This window comes from Eubalaena glacialis, chromosome 1 (genome assembly GCF_028564815.1).
Source record: "Eubalaena glacialis isolate mEubGla1 chromosome 1, mEubGla1.1.hap2.+ XY, whole genome shotgun sequence".
Classification (NCBI taxonomy): Eukaryota; Metazoa; Chordata; class Mammalia; order Artiodactyla; family Balaenidae; genus Eubalaena; species Eubalaena glacialis.
Window position 1 is genome coordinate 188,273,352 of NC_083716.1, and position 20,648 is coordinate 188,293,999.

Consider the following 20,648-nt stretch of genomic DNA (forward strand, 5'->3'; position numbering starts at 1 on the left):
AGGTTTTGCTTAACAGGTTTTACAATCATCAGGATATATCCCAATATCCCTCTCCTTTTAAATTCTTTTTATGAAAGACTTTTTTCTCTAGAAGGGCATTGGTATGTCTTTTGCTCTTTGTCAATTAACAATACTAAATATACTGAAGTCCATACTAAATGACTCTGGTCATCAAATGGATAGAATGTTGCTTTTTTTCCAACCATGTGCAACAATGTGTCTTCTATTTTCATAGGAAAGAATACAGTTGACCCTTGAACAACACGGGTTTGAACTGAGTGGGTCCACTTAGACGTGGATATTTTTCAGTTGTAATTACTACAGTACTTCCTGGTCGCCGGATAGTTGAATTCGAGGATGCAGAGGAAAGGAGGGCCGACTGTAAACTGTTCAAGGGTCAACTGTAATTGTTTCCGCTTTTCTTGTAGAGATAATAACATGTGATGTTTTAAAATGAAAAAAAAAAGTCACTTTCCTTCACTATTGTTTGTTTCAATAATAATTTGAGAGGAGGGACTCATATAATAAACCTGCAAAAGATACTTTGGTCTTTTCTGGATCCCAGTGTTGCTCTGGCGGCTCTCCCTGGCTCTGACCTCCACTTCCTTTTCCTCCCTTCCCCTAATCAGGAATCTTCCTAGAACAGGCTCCCAGCAGGTTGCTCCCTTGCTCTAAACCTCCCATTGTTCCCTACTGTTCATCAACTGCAATTCAGACCCCTTCCTGTGGCATCCAGGAGCCACCATGATTTGGACCTATTTTGACACCAGTACTACCAAACAAATGGCCTGTTTTCTATTCCTCAACCTTCCTGGATTTTGCCTTGCCATTTATTATTTTTGTAGCCAAGAAAATAACTCATTCCCATCTTTCAGGCCAGAAAAAAAATTGTCCTACCTATTTTTAGGTGCAATTCAAGTGGTACTTGCTCTATAATGTCTTCTTCCCATTTATTCACTTAAACTTTATTGAGTGTTCACTGTATAACATTCTGTTCTAGCTGCTGGAGATACAGCAGTCAGGATGAATCCTTTTGGCACATTCAAGCTTATCTGTTTACACTTCAACTATGGGAATTGAGTTACCACATTTTACCCCCCAAGAAATTATAAGCAGCTTGACTGGAATGGCCCTGTTTCAAAATTTCACATCTGGGACTGTGTGATCATTAGACCTTTATATGGGAAGGTAGAATAACGGTCCCATTTATTGTTTGCTTAACTATGTATTAAACCCTGCACGTATACTATCTAATTTAATACTATAATAACCTTGGAATAAAGTGAGTGTCATGTGTGTTATCTCTCTTTTATGAATTAGAAAAATAAGGCTCAAAGAAATTAAATAACTTGGCCAGAGTCTCACACGTGCTAGTGGAGATGCCAAGCGTGGGTCTTTCAAAGTCTGTGCGTTTAACTCTGTGTGACACTGCCTAGGTTAGGAAGTAAACCAGGGGAAGATGGGCGAGGGGTTCCATTTGGCAAATCCATGGCCCCTTCCTTGCCTGCTGGTATCACACCAAGTGGAAGCTGGGCTCGGACAGGAGTCAGGATGCTGTCTGTTTCCACCCCGGCGTTCTTCTGGGCACTAAGAAGCAAAGCATGGGCTACTTCACTGGCAGATCCATCTCCACCAACACAGACCACACTAGAAAAGAAGAAATTAAGTCAAAGAACGAACAACATCAAAACAATTGGTGATAATTCGTGAAATTTTGACTTTAAAATATTGGGTTGGCCAAAAAGTTTTCGTAACATCTTATGGAAAACCCCGAACGAACTTTTTGGCCACCCCATTATTGATTTTATATATTCTGTGTGTGTGATTACTCACACCTTCAAACATTTCAACATGTGTCGATGGATAAGAAGACACTAGCACTGCTCTGATAAAGTTTACTTCACAAATATCATACCTAGATGATACCCCATAGGCAAAATATTTTTAAATGGGTTAAGAGGCATTAAACACTTGAACATGGTAATTCACATCTGACCTGAATTTTGCTCTGTTAATATCCCAAAGCATATTATCCTCATCTTGTTTATGTTAATAATAGTCGTTGCAATTCATTTAACTAACACAAGCCAAAGTCATAAAATCCTGCTAATTTTCAATATAGCTCTGAAAAGACAGACAGCAATAAAAATCATGTAAAATATGAGGCTTTAATTTAAGGAACTGCTAATTATCATTAGTATGTAAATGTTAATTGCAAACCTGAACTAGTTTTCATCTCCTGGACATTACTGCGATATGGCACTTTTAAAATTAGTGTTACTACCCTTTGACCCTAGTCAGTACTACTAATATTTTTTTAAGACCTCACCATATGTACACTACAGGAGTGATGGGGTGGGAATCCATGAAAGTCATACAAGATATCAGAAGTTTTGTCATAATCATTCGTGTTTAAAAGATGCAAAATAATCTGAAGTATCAAAATCACATCAATTTACCCAAAAGGAAAAGATTTTGTGTTACTGCGAGCAGGTGTCACACCTCCAAGGCCTCCGAGGCCCAGCAGGAGCAAAAGAGTCTGCTCAGTCTAAAGAAGAGGCAGCTTCTCAGCACCAGCCCACTCCCATCATCCAGGAGGCAGGCTTTAGAGGACCACATCTTCTGATTTTTCTAGGGAAGCCACAGGTCCTGATTTTGGGGAGAGTCTCCTAATTTATAAACACTCACAACTAGCATTCAATATATTTAAAAATTGTATGTGCCAAACAAAACAGCCTATGGGCCATCATCAGCAGGGGATCCTGGTTCCCTAAGTTTAGGAAGCTCCAGAAGTTGGTGAATTCAGAGGCTGAGAATACTTTTTGCATCAACTCCCTCTACCTCTCAGCCTTCCAGCCCCGGCACCTAGGTGGGGTTTAGCGCTAGGGCTGCACATAGCCTGGGCGATCCAGGTCCACCCTAATTAGAAGAAACTCCAGGATATGAGATATGACCCAGGTCATTTTTGGCTGGGGGTATTATTTTGTCTGAACTGATTCCAGGGGCCATCAGTGTGGTCACTGATTCAGAGAAAAGTGATTATACCTACTGAGGACCAACTTCACATCAGGTAATACATTGGCTCTTTTCTGTTAAATTCCCAGAATTCTGTAAAGTAGGCATTAGCCTCATCCTTATATATGGGGGAGCCAAGGTTTCATTTGAACCTTATCTGTATGATTTCAAACACCTCTATGAGCAGATTTCCAAACATTCTGTGAACTTAATTATAACTCCCAGTTCCATGCCTGTCTACCAACCGAGGTGTATGTGGCCTAAAAGGGACCCGTAAAGTCTGCCAACACAGCATCTAACTTAGTACAAAGAACTTGCCTCTTCCATATAGTATGTCAACACTTGAACCCTGGAATCATGCATCCAGTTACAGCACATGTTAACTCATTGCTAGAGTTAGTAGAAATGGCCTTTCTATGAACATGCTCCGCTACAAAAACCTTTGCAATTTTGTCATAACACATTCTGTGTTAAATATTTTGAAACTATAACAAGTGATAATTACAACAATAAAGTAACATTTAGTGAACAATTACTATGTACCAGACACTGTTGTCAGCACTCTCCATGTATTAACTTTTTAAATTTGAACAATAATTGTATGCAATAGATACTTTTACTCCCAATATACAGATTAGGAAACTAAGACATAAAAAGATTAAGCAACTTTTCCAAGGTCATACTATAGTAAGTTATGGAATGAGATTTTGAACCAAGACAATTTGGCCTTAGAAACTACACTACTATTTGATATATTAGACTCCTTTCTTATATATAAAACCTAATGAAAATAGCCTTATGAGAGTTTTATTATTTTGGAAATCAGTTTACCAGTAGAATCACTGTGGAATTAAATAAGTGAGAAAGGAATATATTTATCTTGACAACTACTAGATCACTAAGATCATCTCAAGATATAGTTACTCAACCTAGGGAATATGCTTAATACAAACATATCGCAAGAGTCTAGATAGTACAAGAAAAGGCAAAAAATAAACTTCTTATAATGAGTTAATTTAACCACACTTAAGAGCTACCCTAAAACATAAACCTTTACAAGTGGTACACCTTGTGTTTTCAGAATAAGTAAACTCTTTCTTGCCATGACCCAAAGTAGAGCTTTTCTGTCTAGAAAAGTACAACTGGGGGCTAATATCTTACTTCTCTTTTTTAAAAAGTGACAGGAAAATTTTTAAATGTTTGTGTATTTGTCTATCAACTCATATCATTATTGAAATGTTTATTATTGCATTTTTGACTTAAAACTTTTTTTGAAAAGAGATACTTTTTGGGCTTCCCTGGTGGCGCAGTGGTTGAGAATCTGCCTGCCAATGCAGGGGACAAGGGTTCAAGCCCTGGTCTGGGAAGATCCCACATGCCGCAGAGCAACTAAGCCCGTGAGCCACAACTACTGAGCCTGCGCGTCTGGAGCCTGTGCTCCGCAACAAGAGAGGCCGCGATGGTGAGAGGTCCGTGCACCGCGATGAAGAGTGGCCCCCGCTTGCCACAACTAGAGAAAGCCCTTGCACAGAAACGAAGACCCAACACAGCCAAAAATAAATAAATAAATAAATAAATAATAAAAAATTAAAAAAAAAAGAGAGATACTTTTTTTAAACTTTATTTAGTAATACAGATATCATGATGGTAATAAAATGTTAGTGTAAGCCAAATAATGTCTAGATTCTCATGAAATTAAAAGAAGGAAAAAACTATAATTCAACACATTAAAATTTAAAAATGCTGTGAAATAAAACAGGAAAGTATTAGTATATGTATAATTACATAAGAGCTACAGATTAGCTTAACCGTTTTCACATTCATAAATCCAACTGTTACTGCTTCAAGTCTATACACCCAATATTACACTTTTCTTTGCCTTTACAAAACTTCCTATTCATGCCCAGTGTAAAGAGGGGTCAATATGGAAACGGACGTTCCTGCAAGCTCTAGCAGTGAATCTGAGAGTATTTGCTAGAACACACTGAAGCTGCACACAAGCTGTCATGAGAACTGATACACTGTTCCTGTTGGCATTAGGAATATGTCACAATGTGTCTTCATAGAAACATACGCAACTCATTAAAAAAACTCCAAAAACTTAATAATCTTCTTAAACATTATTTACTAATCATTTTGCTTTACTGAATAATATACATAGAATTTCTCTTGGATCTTAAAACTCTCTGTCTGGTCTGTGTCTAAAAAGCTTTAGATGATTTCCTAGTCACTCCCTACCAACAGCTCCACTAGAGTCGGGCAGAGATGCTTCAGGCTCAAGTTGAGCTCCTCTTTCATCAAAATACCATAGAATCCTGGGGTTACCTTATCCCGTCCTTGAGTCTTCTGTATCAATTTCTCAAAAAGTCCTCCTATAGCCACTCTTTGAACAGATTCAGGAACAGGGAACTCATGAATGTATTGTCTTCCACTTTCAAACAATTCTACTTGTTAGAGAATTGTTCTTTAGAAGTGCCTACAGAAACTGTTTCCGTTGTTCTCCTCATATGTATACTTCTCTATGTAATTCTAAGTAGAGTGACTTAAAATTACTGTTTTATTAAGATAGTTATCCCAACCACCACTTCGTCTCCCAACTGGAAAGACTGGGCTCAAATAAATAAAAAAGCTATTTAAAGGATCTTAGAAATATTAGACAACTTGCAATAGAAATTTTAAATTATTATAAGTTCTCATTAATTCAGCATGCTGTAGAGCAGTGGTCCCCAACCTTTCTGGCACCAGGGGCCTGTTTTGTGGAAGACAACTTTTCCACGGACGGGGGGCGGTAGAGGTGGGACGGGTTCAGGTGGTAATGCAAACGATGGCGGGGATGGAGAGCGGCAGATGAAGCTGCGCTCCCTTGCCCGCTGCTCACCTCTTGCCGTATGGCCCAGTTCCTAACAGGCCACGGACTGGTACCGGTCCTCAGCCCGGGGGCTTGGGGACCCCTGCTATAGAGTTTAGAAACAGTGAACTCACTGGAACTCAATTCACATAATGGTTAGGCCAAACTACTTGGTTTAAAAAAATGTAGGTAATAACTAAAGGATCTATATAACTTGCACTGCCACATTGCAAAATAACAGCACCTGCCATGTGGAATAAACAAGAATTAAGTATGCTCAGGTAAAGAGAAAAACATTACTTGTTGTGCTTAAGCTATAGTCTTCTGTCATTCTGCAAAGTTCTTCTTGATCCTTGTATAGTTAATTGCCAATGGAACTTATTTATAGACACCACATTTATCAGAACATTTCATAATGTTGACAGGCAAGACCAGGTCTAATACCTACAATACCTGTTATTCTTATTATTTATATAATCACGTTTTGAAGCAAGGACTTATTTGCAATGCAACATCTCTTATATACTCACAAGCTGTGCTTCAGGACTATGCAGCATATTAAGGTAGGTAGCTGGTAGGCATGATTCCCCCAATTACTTTTCTTAAATTGTCTACTTGCAAGATAATTTCCTAAATGTAGCCTATTAATCACTCTGTCTAGCTCTAAGTATAAAGCTCTGAAGTAATCTCCTACCTCATATTCTTCATGTTCAGTATTTATATAACATTGCCATCTAGATTTGCTCCCCTCAATTAAATTCAAATGCTCGAGAGGGTGTGGAGAAAAGGGAACCCTCTTGCACTGTTGGTGGGAATGTAAATTGATACAGCCACTATGGAGAACAGTATGGAGGTTCCTTAAAAAACTAAAAATAGAATTACCATATGACCCAGCAATCCCACTACTGGGCATATACCCAGAGAAAACCATAATTCAAAAAGAGTCATGTACCAAAATGTTCATTGCAGCTCTATTTACAATAGCCAGGTCATGGAAGCAACCTAAATGCCCATCGACAGATGAATGGATAAGGAAGATGTGGTACATACACACAATGGAATATTACTCAGCCATAAAAAGGAACGAAATTGGGTCATTTGTAGAGACGTGGATGGATCTAGAGACTGTCATACAGAGTGAAGTAAGTCAGAAGGAGAAAAACAAATATCATATATTAAAGCATATATGTGGAACCTAGAAAAATGGTACAGATGAACCGGTTTGTAGGGCAGAAATAGAGACACAGATGTAGAGAACAAACGTATGGACACCAAGGGGGAAAAGCCGCAGGAGGGTGGGGATGCTGGTGTGATGAATTGGGCGATTGCGATTGACATGTATACACTGATGTGTATAAAATGGATGACTAATAAGAACCTGCTGTATAAAAAAATAAAATAAAATTCAAAAATTCAAAAAATAATAAATAAATTCCTTTTTGAAAAATTATGTTTTACTTACCAAACTTTCTTCTTCATCCAATAATACTTTTCTCACCAACAAATATTAAGCATTTCTGAAAAACAACCCTACTAATTCTGATTGCATCACTTTCCTCTCTAACACATTCTAATAATTTTTCGGGAAGAACAAAGCCTTTCATTTCAGTTGAAAAACCCAAATGCCCTTCCTGATATTGTGAGTCTATTGTTGCCCCCCTGCCCATTACCATGTTACACAAATAATTCACATACCTGCCACCTTTTAAAACTTTGAAATATCCACCCTTGCAAAAAAAAATCTTCCCTAAAAGAATATGTTTTTAGTCTTGTACATCAATCCAGCACTTTAGCAAATTGATTCACCTAAATTTTAAAAATGTCAATTAAAGTATATGTCACTTGCCTTGTTTCTAATGTTTGCATGCCAGTGAACAATTTCTACACACTCCAGCAATGTATTGCAAACAACAGTTTCTAATGCCTACTGTGAATAACATACTTATTTGGTAGCTACTAAATTACAGAAGATAAGTAAAATTAGCATATTTTTTCATCCTGAAAAAAAATATTTGTTTTTACAGAATATTTACACTCAGTCAATCATATCCAAATTAACCAGTGGGTAGCTATTAATACTATCAATAAATTTGCAAAAAAGGATCATAGTATAGTTATATCACACAATCAATATAATATCTTCCATCAATGCTTTTCTATATACTCACAGGGTTAAAGCCAAGAATTAAGGACTACAGAGGCAAATGTATACACATTAGGTAAGAAGAAGGTGATACACTGTGATTTCTCAGTACTTATATTTATATCCCTCCTTTTGCTTTCCTATGCCCAATCCTGCGAGGTGGATGACTATGCCATAGTACATTATTAGCATTAATTGTTATTACACAGATACAAATGAACTAGAGCCTAATTACATACATCACAAACATTTAAAAATTGTAAGTCTCAAATATGTGGCTAAAAACTAATGAAAACATTTAATAACATAAGCCAAATGACATATATAGATTAATAATACAACCTACCCATCAAATCCCTGTAGTTCACATTCTTTTAGCAGTGACACAGCATGCCCTTCATATTCTGTTACTATATGAAAAAAAAAAACACAGAAAAAGGTGAAAGTTTTAAACAAATGATCTACACTTTTTAATTTGGTTTGGCAAAATAATATGCTAAACATATGGTCAGGCCATAAAACAACATTTATTCTTGAATATTTATATTTTAATCATGGGAAAGAGGATTAAGTGTTACTTGCCTGTTGTGTTTTACAGCTTTATGTAAAAGAGGGTCATATATTTGTTCCAACTACATAAGTCATTTGGGGATATCCCATTAGATAATTTATCTTGGTGCCTGTCTGTTTAGTGTTCCCTAAATAAGACACATTTCCTTTAAATCAGAAGCCTAGGAGCAGCAGTATTTTGAAAATAAGGCATATTAGCTGGCACCAAATAGTCAATGTTAAATCACTTTGGCAACCTTACATGAATAAATTAGTTGAAAGGTTAGTGTAAGATTTACATACTAGAAGAATGTGTGTCTGGAACTGCTAGACTAAAAAGAGGAGGAGTTGGATGTGAAAATGTGAAGCAAAGCCAACACCAAGGATAACAGACCCAACGCCAAGGAGGGTGGCACACAGGCCCACCAGAGCCCAGATTCTCTGAGGAAATGAATCTGTCACTCCCTATTGCTGCCTCTACAGTCATGATGCCCTATGCAGTGTTGCAAATGCCAGAGAAGACAGGATAAACTGGCACACTGCAGATGGCACCAAGCATCCCAACCACATTTAGCATTTTCTAGGGCAGCTTTGCCAGAAGAGACAGCCCAGCTGTACCCACCCATCAAAGATTTCTGCTGACTGACATGACACTGCAGATGGATGTTTTTGTGTAAGAATGTGCATCATTATATGCAAGATTACATTAATCTTTCATGCCTGTCCGTCCCTGGTGCCAGCATGGTTCAAGCTTTCCCTACAATGTTTTTAGATATTGTTAAAAATTATCAGTCTTGGTGTCTAAAAGAATCATTCTGTATCCAGCAGCATTACATTGTAATTCTCCCACAGCTTATTCAAATGCTGTTAACATTCACATAAATAAAACCTCTCTCTACTAAATTCTATTCAGAAGAAAGCTACAAGAAAATGAAATAAAAAATATTAATATTAATAAATTTAGGTTATCATAAATGATTGTGTGCTGATCATTCATCTATAACTTCAGCAAGTAGTTGCAACATTAAAAAGCAAAATAATAAAATGTCTTACAAACACACATTAAAAATAATTAAGGATATTAGGAAGAAATATTTATGCTGAGAATCAGTTTATCAAGTCTTGCTTTTATTCCAAAGCTTACTTTGGTAAAGCTTTTCGAATCTAAAACAAAATTAGCCTTAAAATTATCTTGTAGCTGAATGCTATTTTTACTTAGGAGACATTTTGAAATAATAGTCTATTTCTTCCTTTCATCTTGCAGGTGAAATGTGACTGTACACTGATGCAAATTATCCAAGAACAGTAATTTTTTTAAGTGGCATTGTAAAAGTTAAATAAGATGACTGATCCGGAACAACAGACAGAAAAGATGACTGAAACCTGACCACAATATACTAGGACAATGAACAAAGTTTATCAAGTCCTTGGCCTCAGGGAGGTTACATTCTGGAGACAGAGGATATGCACTAATTTTTTTCAATGAATGTACAATATAAAGTCGTATTAAGTGATTATAAAGAAAAATAATATAGGGGAAAAGGATAGAGAGTAATCTGAACTACTACTTGGAAGGAGTAGAAGAAATCAAAATATGTGTTTAGACAGTGTATTATGGGCTCTGGAAGCAGAAAGAACCAGATTCAGATCACTCCACTTCACATAGACATCAACAGTGGGCTGCTGGGCAGCTGCAGTTTCAAAAGAAAGTTACTAGCCTCTTCTTTCAATTACTTTCCTTCGCCAATGAGACTGACACCCCTCTTACATAGGAAATTTGGAGTTTTCATCGTTTACAACTTTTGAACAAACAGTTCTCACTGCTGGGATCCCCCATGCACCCCAACCTTCAGTTTAAATATTACTACCTTCCTCCAATATTGTCTTTCTGAGGAAATGTCTTGAGGCTGATACTGAATGTTGAGGAGACAGGCTGAAGTCAAATCAGATGAGTTCTGATTTGAACATAAGGAAACATTTCTTGGTCTGGTGATAAAATTCTATAATGGGATAAGGTACTGAGATGTCATTTTCTTTCCTGTCCCTTAGGTACTTCAAACTTCGTAAGTTCAAAATAGAATCCATCATTTCCACCTTCAAATATACTGCCTTTCAGTTACACTGTTCTTTTTTGTGTTCCATCATCCACTCCCCACTACCCAAGATAAGAAAATGTCTTCTTTCTAGAGTATCCCTTTCTTTTACTCTCCAAAACCCCTCCATGCCCAAAGCCAGTGGTTTCTGTCTTTTAGTTTATGCGACTGCATCCAACATTCCTCAGGCCAATACCCTAGACCTAGTCACCACCATCTTTAATATGCAAACTACATCAGCCTCTCCTCCAGTCTCCCTCTAACATTTATCCCACTCTAGTCAGAATGACCTTTCTCAAGCACATGTTTAACCACATCTCTTCCCTACATAAACACCACTGATGACTATTCATTGTCCCCAGGGATAAAGTTCCAACTCCCTAACTGAGATCCTATTATTAGAAATGGGATTGGTCATATATATACATAATTATCCTAGGGATAATAAAAAGAACTTTTCACCCGTAATTCTCTCCCTCTCTAGCTGGATTTGATTCATGGAACATTTACGATCCAGATTTTTATTAAAATGTAGGTAAAACTGGAAGTGAGTAATGCCTCAGCGTACTAGCATCTTCTGTAACAGTTTTATCAGATTACCTAGGCTTCTGCTCTGTGAGATCAGGAACAATTAGAGTCATCTCCATGGAAGGGAGGGCTTCAAGTAGAGACATAAAGAGCCAAAGAGAAAGAATTCAAAGAGAAGACTTGGTAAAAGTGTCAAAAGTTAAACACATGGTTCTAGAAGGAGGAAAAACAGTGAAAATAAACCCCACTCTTCTGAAAACTCTGCCCAGGGTCAGAAAGGAGGTAAAATTATCTGGTGACTAGGCACTCCCATGGGCCCTGAGCTGGCAGAGATCAAGGCTACATTCAGAGAAGTGTCTTTGACCACGATAATGATAATCAGCATGATAAGGTCTAGCAGCTTTGTTACTACCAAGATTGACTGAAGGAAGTGGAATTGCCTGTCTTGAACAAGAGAGATCACGGGCAGACATGAAATCTGTTTTCAAATACCTCAAAGCTCATGGAAAACATATTTCATTTATTTTGTATCACTACTAAAGATAACATCAACACTGAAAGTCACAAGGTGGCAAACGTCAGCTCACAAGTTCTCCTTGCAGTTTATGCCTTGCACAAAGGCATTTGGCAAAGGGTCAGGTAGGTTTGCAATCCAGCCAGTACTCCTATTCAGCAAGCGAGGTGACCTTGGGCTACATCAGCCCAGAAGAAAGACCACCTTTTTGTAAGTTAGCACAAAAGAGGTGCTCTTTTCTAATATGACCCTGAACTCCAGTTGAGAATATCCATCAGTATCGTCCAGTAACGGCACACACTGACTCCATCACAGGGTGCCCAGGCCAAGGCTGGGTGTTCTTCCACCAAGAGTGCCACGTGACTGCACTCCACTGTACAAGGGAAAATGAACTAGATGGCCTCCAAAGTTCTTTCCAGTTTAATTTCTCTGCTGCCTTGACTTTTTCACTTTATCGTTCTATGAATTATCGTATGAATCTATGATGTCCAAAATTCCTCTCACACTTTTAATAGTGTAATTCCGAAAGTCTGCTCTGAGAGGAAGAGAAAGAAATGGTATCATATGCCATTTGATTCACATATCAAGTTATTAGGAATAAATAACTCTCTTTTTTTTAGGTTCTTCCAGTTCTTCTGACACCCTGCCCCCCCAACCTCTGGAAATCTGTTCTCTGTATCTACATGTTCTGGTTTCTTTGGGGGAATTTTAAAAAAATATTCCACATATAAGTGAGATCATATGACATTTGTCTTTCTCTGACTCATTTCACATAGCATAATGTCCTCAAGGTCCATTTATGTTGTCCCAAATGGCAGGATTTCCTTCCTTTTTATGGCTGAAGAGTATTCTGTGGTATGGCATGCAAATATATATATATATATATATATGTATACACACACACACACACCCCCCCCCCACATCTTCTGTATCCATTCATCAACTGATGGACACTTAGGTTGATTCCATGTCTTGACTGTTGTAAATAATGCTGCAATCAATATGGGGCACAGATATCTGTTTTGAGTTAGTGTTTTTGTTTCCTCTGGATAAATACCTAGAAGTGTGGAATTGCTGGATCATATGGTAGTTCTATTTTTAATTTTTTGAGGGGCCTCCATAGTGGCTGCACCAATTTACATTCCCACCAACAATGCACGAGGGTTCCCTTTTCTCCACATCCTCACCGACACTTGTTATTTCTGGCCTTTTTGAAAATACCCATTCTGACAGGTGTGAGGTGATACCTCATTGTGATTTGATTTGCATTTCCCTGATGATTAGTGATGCTGAGCACCTTTTTATGTACCAGTTGGCTATAGGCATATCTTATTTGGAAAAATGTCTACTCAGATTATCTGTGCACTTTTTAACCAGATTCTTTTGTGGGGGGTTTTGCTATTCATTTTTTTTAAATGTATAGAAAAATTCTTTATAATATATTCATCTAGCTATAATTTTTACATCATGCCTCATTTATACAGCACTATCTCTTAATGAATTCATCATCATACAGAATTTATTACATAATTCATATTCCATTTGGACTCGGCAGTGCACAGAAGATATGTTAAAACAATGGTCATACTGGACATGCAGAAAATATGTACTCTTTCTGCTTTACTCTTTCATAGAAAATACTTTTTCAAAGTTTCAGTTGAATCTTACTGTTACATAATTTATAAAACTGAAATCAACTGCATTATGACCATGTTTCTATAGTACTTCATAGTACACAAGGTAGTTTTAAATATACTACCTTATTCAAACTATAAAACTATACTGTGAGATAAGCAGGAAGATTCTAAAACTTTTCAGATACACACGTTTATTCAGTCCTTCACATAAAACAGAAGACATTTTTAATATAAATATTTAGCCAATATACATATCAAAATGGTTTTATAAGCAAAAGATGCAATTGCATAATTTTGCCTGTAGGAGGAGTGTTAGGCAGCTAATAATTAGCCATGCTGCACAAATATATAAATTCTATATTTGCATTTATGTAATATTCTAATTTTATTTTATCTTAAACTAAATATAATAAGCAAAAACATCTAAAATTCAGGGGGAAAAAAGTCCTAGAACATAACATTTTTCTCTCCAATATACTTGTTTTAAGAAGGAAAGCACATTCCTATCATTTCCTCTACCTTAGTTCAGGCCTCATAGGCTGGTTTCCTTTCCTCCAGTCTCTCCCTCTTCTCTTCCAATATTTATTCTGATGACATAATCATCTTTGCTAAACTAGATTACAACACTATGATAAAAAATGTACACCACCTCTGAATCAATGCATGATGAGTAAACTCCTGAGCGTAGCATAAAGATTCATCCTTAATCTGGACTCAGACTTCCTCCTGTGCACTTTGTTGGGAGCCTTCCCAACTTCAGTTCAGGTGTCCTCAGCCTTTAGGAGAAGGGAGTCCCACCCTTATCCCATGGGAAGGGTCTTGATGCTTAAGAGAGTAAGTGCTCCAGGTGGGGTATATGTACTACATTAGGATAGTCAAACTGATAGGAAAAAATTTTTAATCCTTGTTCAGGATTAAAACATGTTGAATCTCTTGCATATACACACCTCTCCCCATCTCACTAGATTTGAATAAAGAAGAATTGAATTCATTGGCACCATTTTACGATGATGGAAAGGACCGTATTTAAGATAAAGCCAACGTTATGAAAGAACTACCAAAACACTATGGGCACAGCACACACAGCCACACGCACTTGTATGTGCTGCTAGCGTGCCTGCCTTCTCTCACTTTTCTTTTCTGCTATATATATATAGTAAATATGTATATTTACTATAACAGTAAACCATTATTTGCCTTCTCTGACTTTCTAAAACTGTCCAGTTCAAATTCTTTTCTTGGGTCTTCTGATCAAAATAAATAAGACCCCTGAGACACCATAATTCCTTTATGTATATCCCAATTATATCTACTTTAAATATCTATTTTAATCCCTAATAAATTAACGGTCACTCAAAAGCAGGTAGTAGAACTTATCCATCTTGCATTGTGCATAGTGTTGAACACAAAGCATTCAACAAGAGATTCTTGAACTGAATGATATGTAGTAATATCCATGTAAAACTGTTTTGGATACTAAATCAATGAAACAACAATTAAATGTTATTGGGTTCACCAATAAGTTTACTCAGCTTTTAATTGGCTCATCCTAATATGAATTTCAAACTTTTCCTTCTTCCAATCCTTGAAAATCTTCAGGGAAAGCAAAAATAGATCTGAATCGTTTCTTTTTCTTATAAATCACCTCCAAGTAAGACAAAAGCCACAAAGATGAAAGATTAACTCCTTCACTACAATTTTATTTTAATTCAGAAAATCCTCTTGAGTTTTTCATGGTAGTTTCTCTCCAACCTTCATTGTAGTAGATGTCTTTTGGGGTGGATGACCTTCTCACAAAGATTATTGTTGCTGCTTTTTTTTAAAGGAATTTCCTTCTACCCCATCCATCAAGTCATGAGATGTAGGTTTATAAACCTTATTTACATTGTGAGACCCATCTCCCCTGGTGACAGCTGAGCAAAGCCAGGTCACTCTGAATCCCTTCCCTAGGAACTTATAATTGGGACTAGGAGATTCCAAGTACATTCTGGCCTTGTATCCTGAGTAGGCTTATTATGCAATATTTTTCATCAATTAAAATTTACTACAAATTTACACTGTGTGTTAATGAAGCTACACAGAAATAAAACCAGAAGAACTGAGGGTGTGATTCACTATAACGTCAACCCTCCTCACTCCACCCCCGTGGGAAAAATAAGAGTCTCAAGGAAACAAAGGAATCTGGCCACCAAATTTTAAAAGCTGAAAAGAATTTTACTAATCTTCTTTATATGAACTTTAGCATTAGCAAATTTCTGTCTTCCTGGGCACAAACCTAAGCACCCTTCTTATTTTAGACAATGAATTTAAGCTTCTGGCTTCTCTAAGTTCATCTAAAATCAGCAGTTAAGTGCTTAGTTTTGACCTAACCAGCAGGGGTCAGAGTCAGAACAAAAACTACCTAATGAAGGATTCCATGGAAAGACATCAAACATTTAAGTGAACAAAAATCAATTGCTGCTGAACTGCAGAGATAATGTTTAAATAGCCAACATCTCAATGAAGGTATCAAAACGTGTGCAGCCCCCTTAAAAATGATACCTAATAATTTTTAAAGTCTGAAAAAAGGTTTAAGGAGAAAATACTGATATTCTAATAAAAATAACAGAATTAAAAGAAAACAAAATAATTGAATTATAATCCTGGAGCTGGCTGCAGTAAGTTATCGAAGCACATAAACAAGCTTTAGATATTACAAGTAGCTTCCTAAATTTGACTCAAGAACAAACTCAAGGTTATTTTGCTTCCTCAAGTATGATTTTTTTAGAGGTGAAATTATATTCTGAAAATACTTACCTGTTACATCCGTCTTTATTCCCGCAATCTTCAACAGTGGTTCAACCTTCTCATAATAGACCTGAGTAGCTTCTTTTTTGTGGCTTTGGGGGTTAAGGACTATTTTTAATGACTTCGGTCTGTCTGAAAAACCTAAAAGGAAAATATAAAGACAAAAATTATACTCTGTCAGCATTTATTTTTTCTTTCCCTTTAAAACCATACACTAAGGCCAGTTAGAATGTTATACACCTATTTAATTAGTATTTGCTATTTTTATTTGAAATTCTTCCAAGAGTTTTCCTGAATATGGCATTATTTTAAAACATTTCACAGTTCCTAGCAGTGAAATAAGAACATCCCTCTTAAAGTAAGTCATGAGTTATAACAAAGCATTTAATTTATGAAGGAAGGTGTGAATGAAAGCGACTTCATGAATATTAGGCAATGATTAAGTATATTTACCAAATCACCGATAATATATCCAATGTTCCTTTAGCATTTGTTTCTGGGGAAGAAAGCAATGGACTATAACAGATTAAAAAGTCCAGTTCCTCTCCTTGGATAAATATGCTCATTATTGGAATTGGGCATTCCAGTAACCCCAGGGCTACCCAGGGCTGACCTGCTGATGAGCCCAGGGTGGAGTGGAGGATGCAAGGCCAGGTCAGGGCCAGCACCCAGAGCAATGCACGCTGGAAGCTAAAAAGAGGGTTTAGGTCGGAGTTCAAGCCTGAAAAGGGGCCAAGGGAGAAAGAACTCTTCCCTGGGGAATTGGGAAAGCAACGCCTCTCAGCGGGGATTCGGGAATATAGTGCTGCCTCACAGTTGGGGCTGAGATTTGATACTACAATTTTCTGGGCTTGCAAGATGCTTATCACTTAGAGCCCAGTTGGAGCAGGTGCAAAGCAAATTTTCCGTTGTTAGGAAGGGGCAGGAGGGGACAGAGGAGCCAGAAGAAAGCTGACGACTATTTCTTTCATGGTAAGCTCTTCTCACAGGGCTATGCTTCAAGGTTAGAAAAGCAGTTACTAGCATCCATTTTTAATGAAACCGTTACTAAAGGCAAAAGAAAAATGTCCATTACACCCACGTCAGTTTTTGTGCCTCAAGTAGAGACAATATTTTATTTCTTACCATATTTGAAATAATAAAAAATTTTCAACAACACATATTGTTTGAATTCAGGGAGTGTCTTGGCTGAGGACCAGACAGGACGATGCTGAACTCCTTACCTCTTCTGTACTTGGCCCTGGGATCCCATTTTGGTGAGAGACTTCTGCCAGTCTCCTAATCACCCAGTCTTGAAACCTCAAAGCCATACTCAATTCCTTTTTTTTCTTTCAATTCCAACATTCAAATGAGTGCCCAGATTCGTGAGGTGATAACTATTTGCTTCCACACCTCTGCCCTTCCTGGCTGTCTCACTCTGGCTCGGCGTTCTCCAGGACCACTCACCTTCCACCATATCCTCAGACATCACAGCTCCCAGCAGCCCTGCACTGGTCCAAAGCACCGGGGCTCATCACTGCCTGTGGGGCAAGCCCGACCCCTGAAAATGACATGCAGAGCCTCCCCCAACCAACTCCAACCTATCCTCTCTCCTCCCTCACACACATATTCAAGAAATACTTATTGAGCATTTGCACTGAGTACTGGGAAGAGGTGGAAAGTGATTAACATGTGTTCATGCTTTACAGGGTGAAGACGTATCCACAAATAGAACCAGTACAAGACAGAACAGATTTGTTAACACGAAGGAACAAAGTGCCCTGGGAGTGGATGAGAGGAGGGCGGTTAATTCTTATTAGGGATCCGGAAAAGGCTTCCCAGAGAAGGGAGCATTTGAGCAGGGCTTTTGGCTCAGGCTGTTTTCACTACTTGCAATTCCCTCCTGCCTCACACTTCATCCTCCCCTTAGCAAAACAGCAGGGGTAGGGTCAGGGAGGAAACACCAAGCAGTGAGACCAGCACAGAAGATGCTCGAAGCAAACTAAGTGCAGAGGGTTTTCTGTTCCATTTCTGCTTCCCCTTCACGATCCAGACCCACTATATTACTTGCCGAATACCAGCTGCTAGGCCTTCCTCTGTTCAGTTTACCGTTTCCACTCTGCCTCGTCTCCAATCCTGTAAAAATCTGACCACTTTTTCAAAGCTCACCTCAAATACCACTTCCTCACTGAAGCCCTTCCTGATCACCAGCAGAATTCACCTCTCTGGCTTCTTGCTCCTATGTTACTCTCTGTACCTCTATTATCTATTTTTTATATCATTTATACAGAAAACTCTGATAAAGGACTCAGTGTCTCAGGACTCCCACTGGCCAAACCTGGGACAACACAAAATGGAATAAAGGCAGTAACATATACATACTACAGTGAGGTTTTTTTTTTTTAATTAATTTTATTTATTACTTATTTTATTTTTGGCTGTGTTGGGTCTTCGTTTCTGTGCGAGGGCTTCCTCTAGTTGCGGCGAGCGGGGGCCACTCTTCATCGCGGTGCGTGGACCTCTCACTATCGCGGCCTCTCTTGTTGCGGCGCACAGGCTCCAGACGCGCAGGCTCAGTAATTGTGGCTCACGGGCCCAGTTGCTCCGCGGCATGTGGGATCTTCCCAGACCAGGGCCCGAACCCGCGTCCCCTGTATTGGCAGGCGGATTCTCAACCACTGCACCACCAGGCAAGCCCCCTACAGTGACTTTTTAAAAAACCCAACTCCGGGAGTCAAACCGACACTAAATACACATAGAAATAAAGGAGGAAAAGGAAAAACGTCATCTTAGAGTAACAATTAATAAATACGGGAAAATTACAGAGTTAGAAAATCACTATTTTCAGCCATCATAATAATGATGGATTTAGGCAAGAATCAGCAATGGATGCTAAAACCATCGGTGACAGTCAGCTGGGGAACAAAATATTTCCTTATTCTTAAACTCTGTCCTTCCCTATTACTCTATTTACAGAAAGTAAAAAGGAATATTTACAGTACGGAAGTCGGGCAGACACGTCCTCAGTCAAGTGATCAAAGTTAACAACACTCTGAGTGATACAAACCGACACATGTGCCTCATGTACAAGATACACAGCACTAAGGACACACAACTTCTGTGGGATTCCTGCCCCAAGTGCATACATAATGTGGACCTAACAAGATGAAACACTCAGACAAACCCAAGTTGAGGGGCATTCTCAAAATACCTGCCTTAAACTTCTCAAAAATGTCAAGGCCATGAAAGACAAAGAAAAGCTGAGGAACTATTCCAGATTAAAGGAGACTACAGAGTGACAACTAAATGCAGTATGTGACTCTGGATCAGGTCAAAACAAAACAAAACTGCCACGAAGGACAGTATTAGTGTCCTTTAACCAGGAAGGACGAAGCAGATTAATCTAGGGCTCACTTTTATTAAAACACGAAAAGGACCAGAAACTTGTTCTAAACCCCAGAGTCCAGACAAAAGATCCGTTTAAGTTTCCCTTCCCTGGTAAATTTGTTGGAATACCCTCATTTCTCCAGCAGGGACAGACCCAGTAAGGAAGGTGTCTCGCCACCAAATTGCAGTCCCCAAGTGTTGTCATACAAACCAACTTTTATTTCCCCCTTTTCCTGTATCATGACTGTGGAGGAACAGACGTTTGTGGAAATGAGAAACAGTCATTTGGGGTTTGTGAGGATAAGCACATTGCAGTCAAAGGCTTGTAGACCTTAAACATATGTATAAAAGTGCACGCTATACGTCCCACCCAATCTTTGTGACACAATCTTCTTAAAATGGCAGGAAAGGGGCTAAAATTATTTTTAAAGACTTTCTAAAAGGATTTAAGTAAAATAATTTTATTTTTAAGCCTCAGTTAACAACAACAGCAATGAAAACTAAATTAATCAGAAAGTCCCATTCCTTAGACATTCTGGTCAATCAAGGGGTTTTTAAATACAAGTCAACAAAGCCAATTTTTTTTTTCTTTACCAGAGCACGTATTCATTTCCTCATTTCTCTTTTTCTTTTAGATGCATCTAACATGATGACTATGAAGATAGAGTCTAAGTATATATGAATTAGGTAGCAATTTGATATCGATTTAGAGATCAGGATGGAGATCTCTACCGAATAAAGTAGGATTTTTTAAATGTTCTTAATTAAGTGGAATAAAGAGACATGATTAACAAATCTCCATCCTTCTCTCCTTCCATGCTCCCTCCTCAAGCCTCCTCCTATTCCATTCAGTTTCTTGAACTCCTATGTTCCCTCTACCACAGTGTCCTTGCACCTGCTCTCCCCACTAGCTGCCCACCTACACCAGCTGCCACCATAGCCACTTTGCCCAATTAACCCCCTCTTCTCTTTGTCTTGATCTCACCTCAGTCGTTGTTTCTAGGGAAAGCCTACCATGGCTTCCTTGGCTTTGTGACTTCAGCTAGGTCATTTCCCCCTTATCATTTGTTCTCACAAGTCCATACACTTCCCAATCTTGATTCTTACACTGCTGTTATTTTATATCTATTTATTAATTATTCTTCCATATTAGACTGGAAACTCTCTG

General features: G+C 38.1%; 1 protein-coding gene across 2 annotated transcripts in view; it reads right to left on the reverse strand.

Annotated features, from left to right (window-relative positions):
* CERKL (ceramide kinase like) overlaps positions 1-20,648 on the reverse strand; it is a 129,692-nt gene that overhangs the window by 17,099 nt on the left and 91,945 nt on the right. For both annotated transcript variants that reach the window (XM_061202837.1, XM_061202828.1), the window contains 3 exons: positions 16,124-16,255; positions 8,353-8,416; positions 1,505-1,647 (listed from right to left, as the gene is read on the reverse strand). In XM_061202837.1, the coding sequence (XP_061058820.1) occupies positions 1,505-1,647; positions 8,353-8,416; positions 16,124-16,255 (339 nt within the window). The remainder of the gene's footprint in view (positions 1-1,504; positions 1,648-8,352; positions 8,417-16,123; positions 16,256-20,648) is intronic.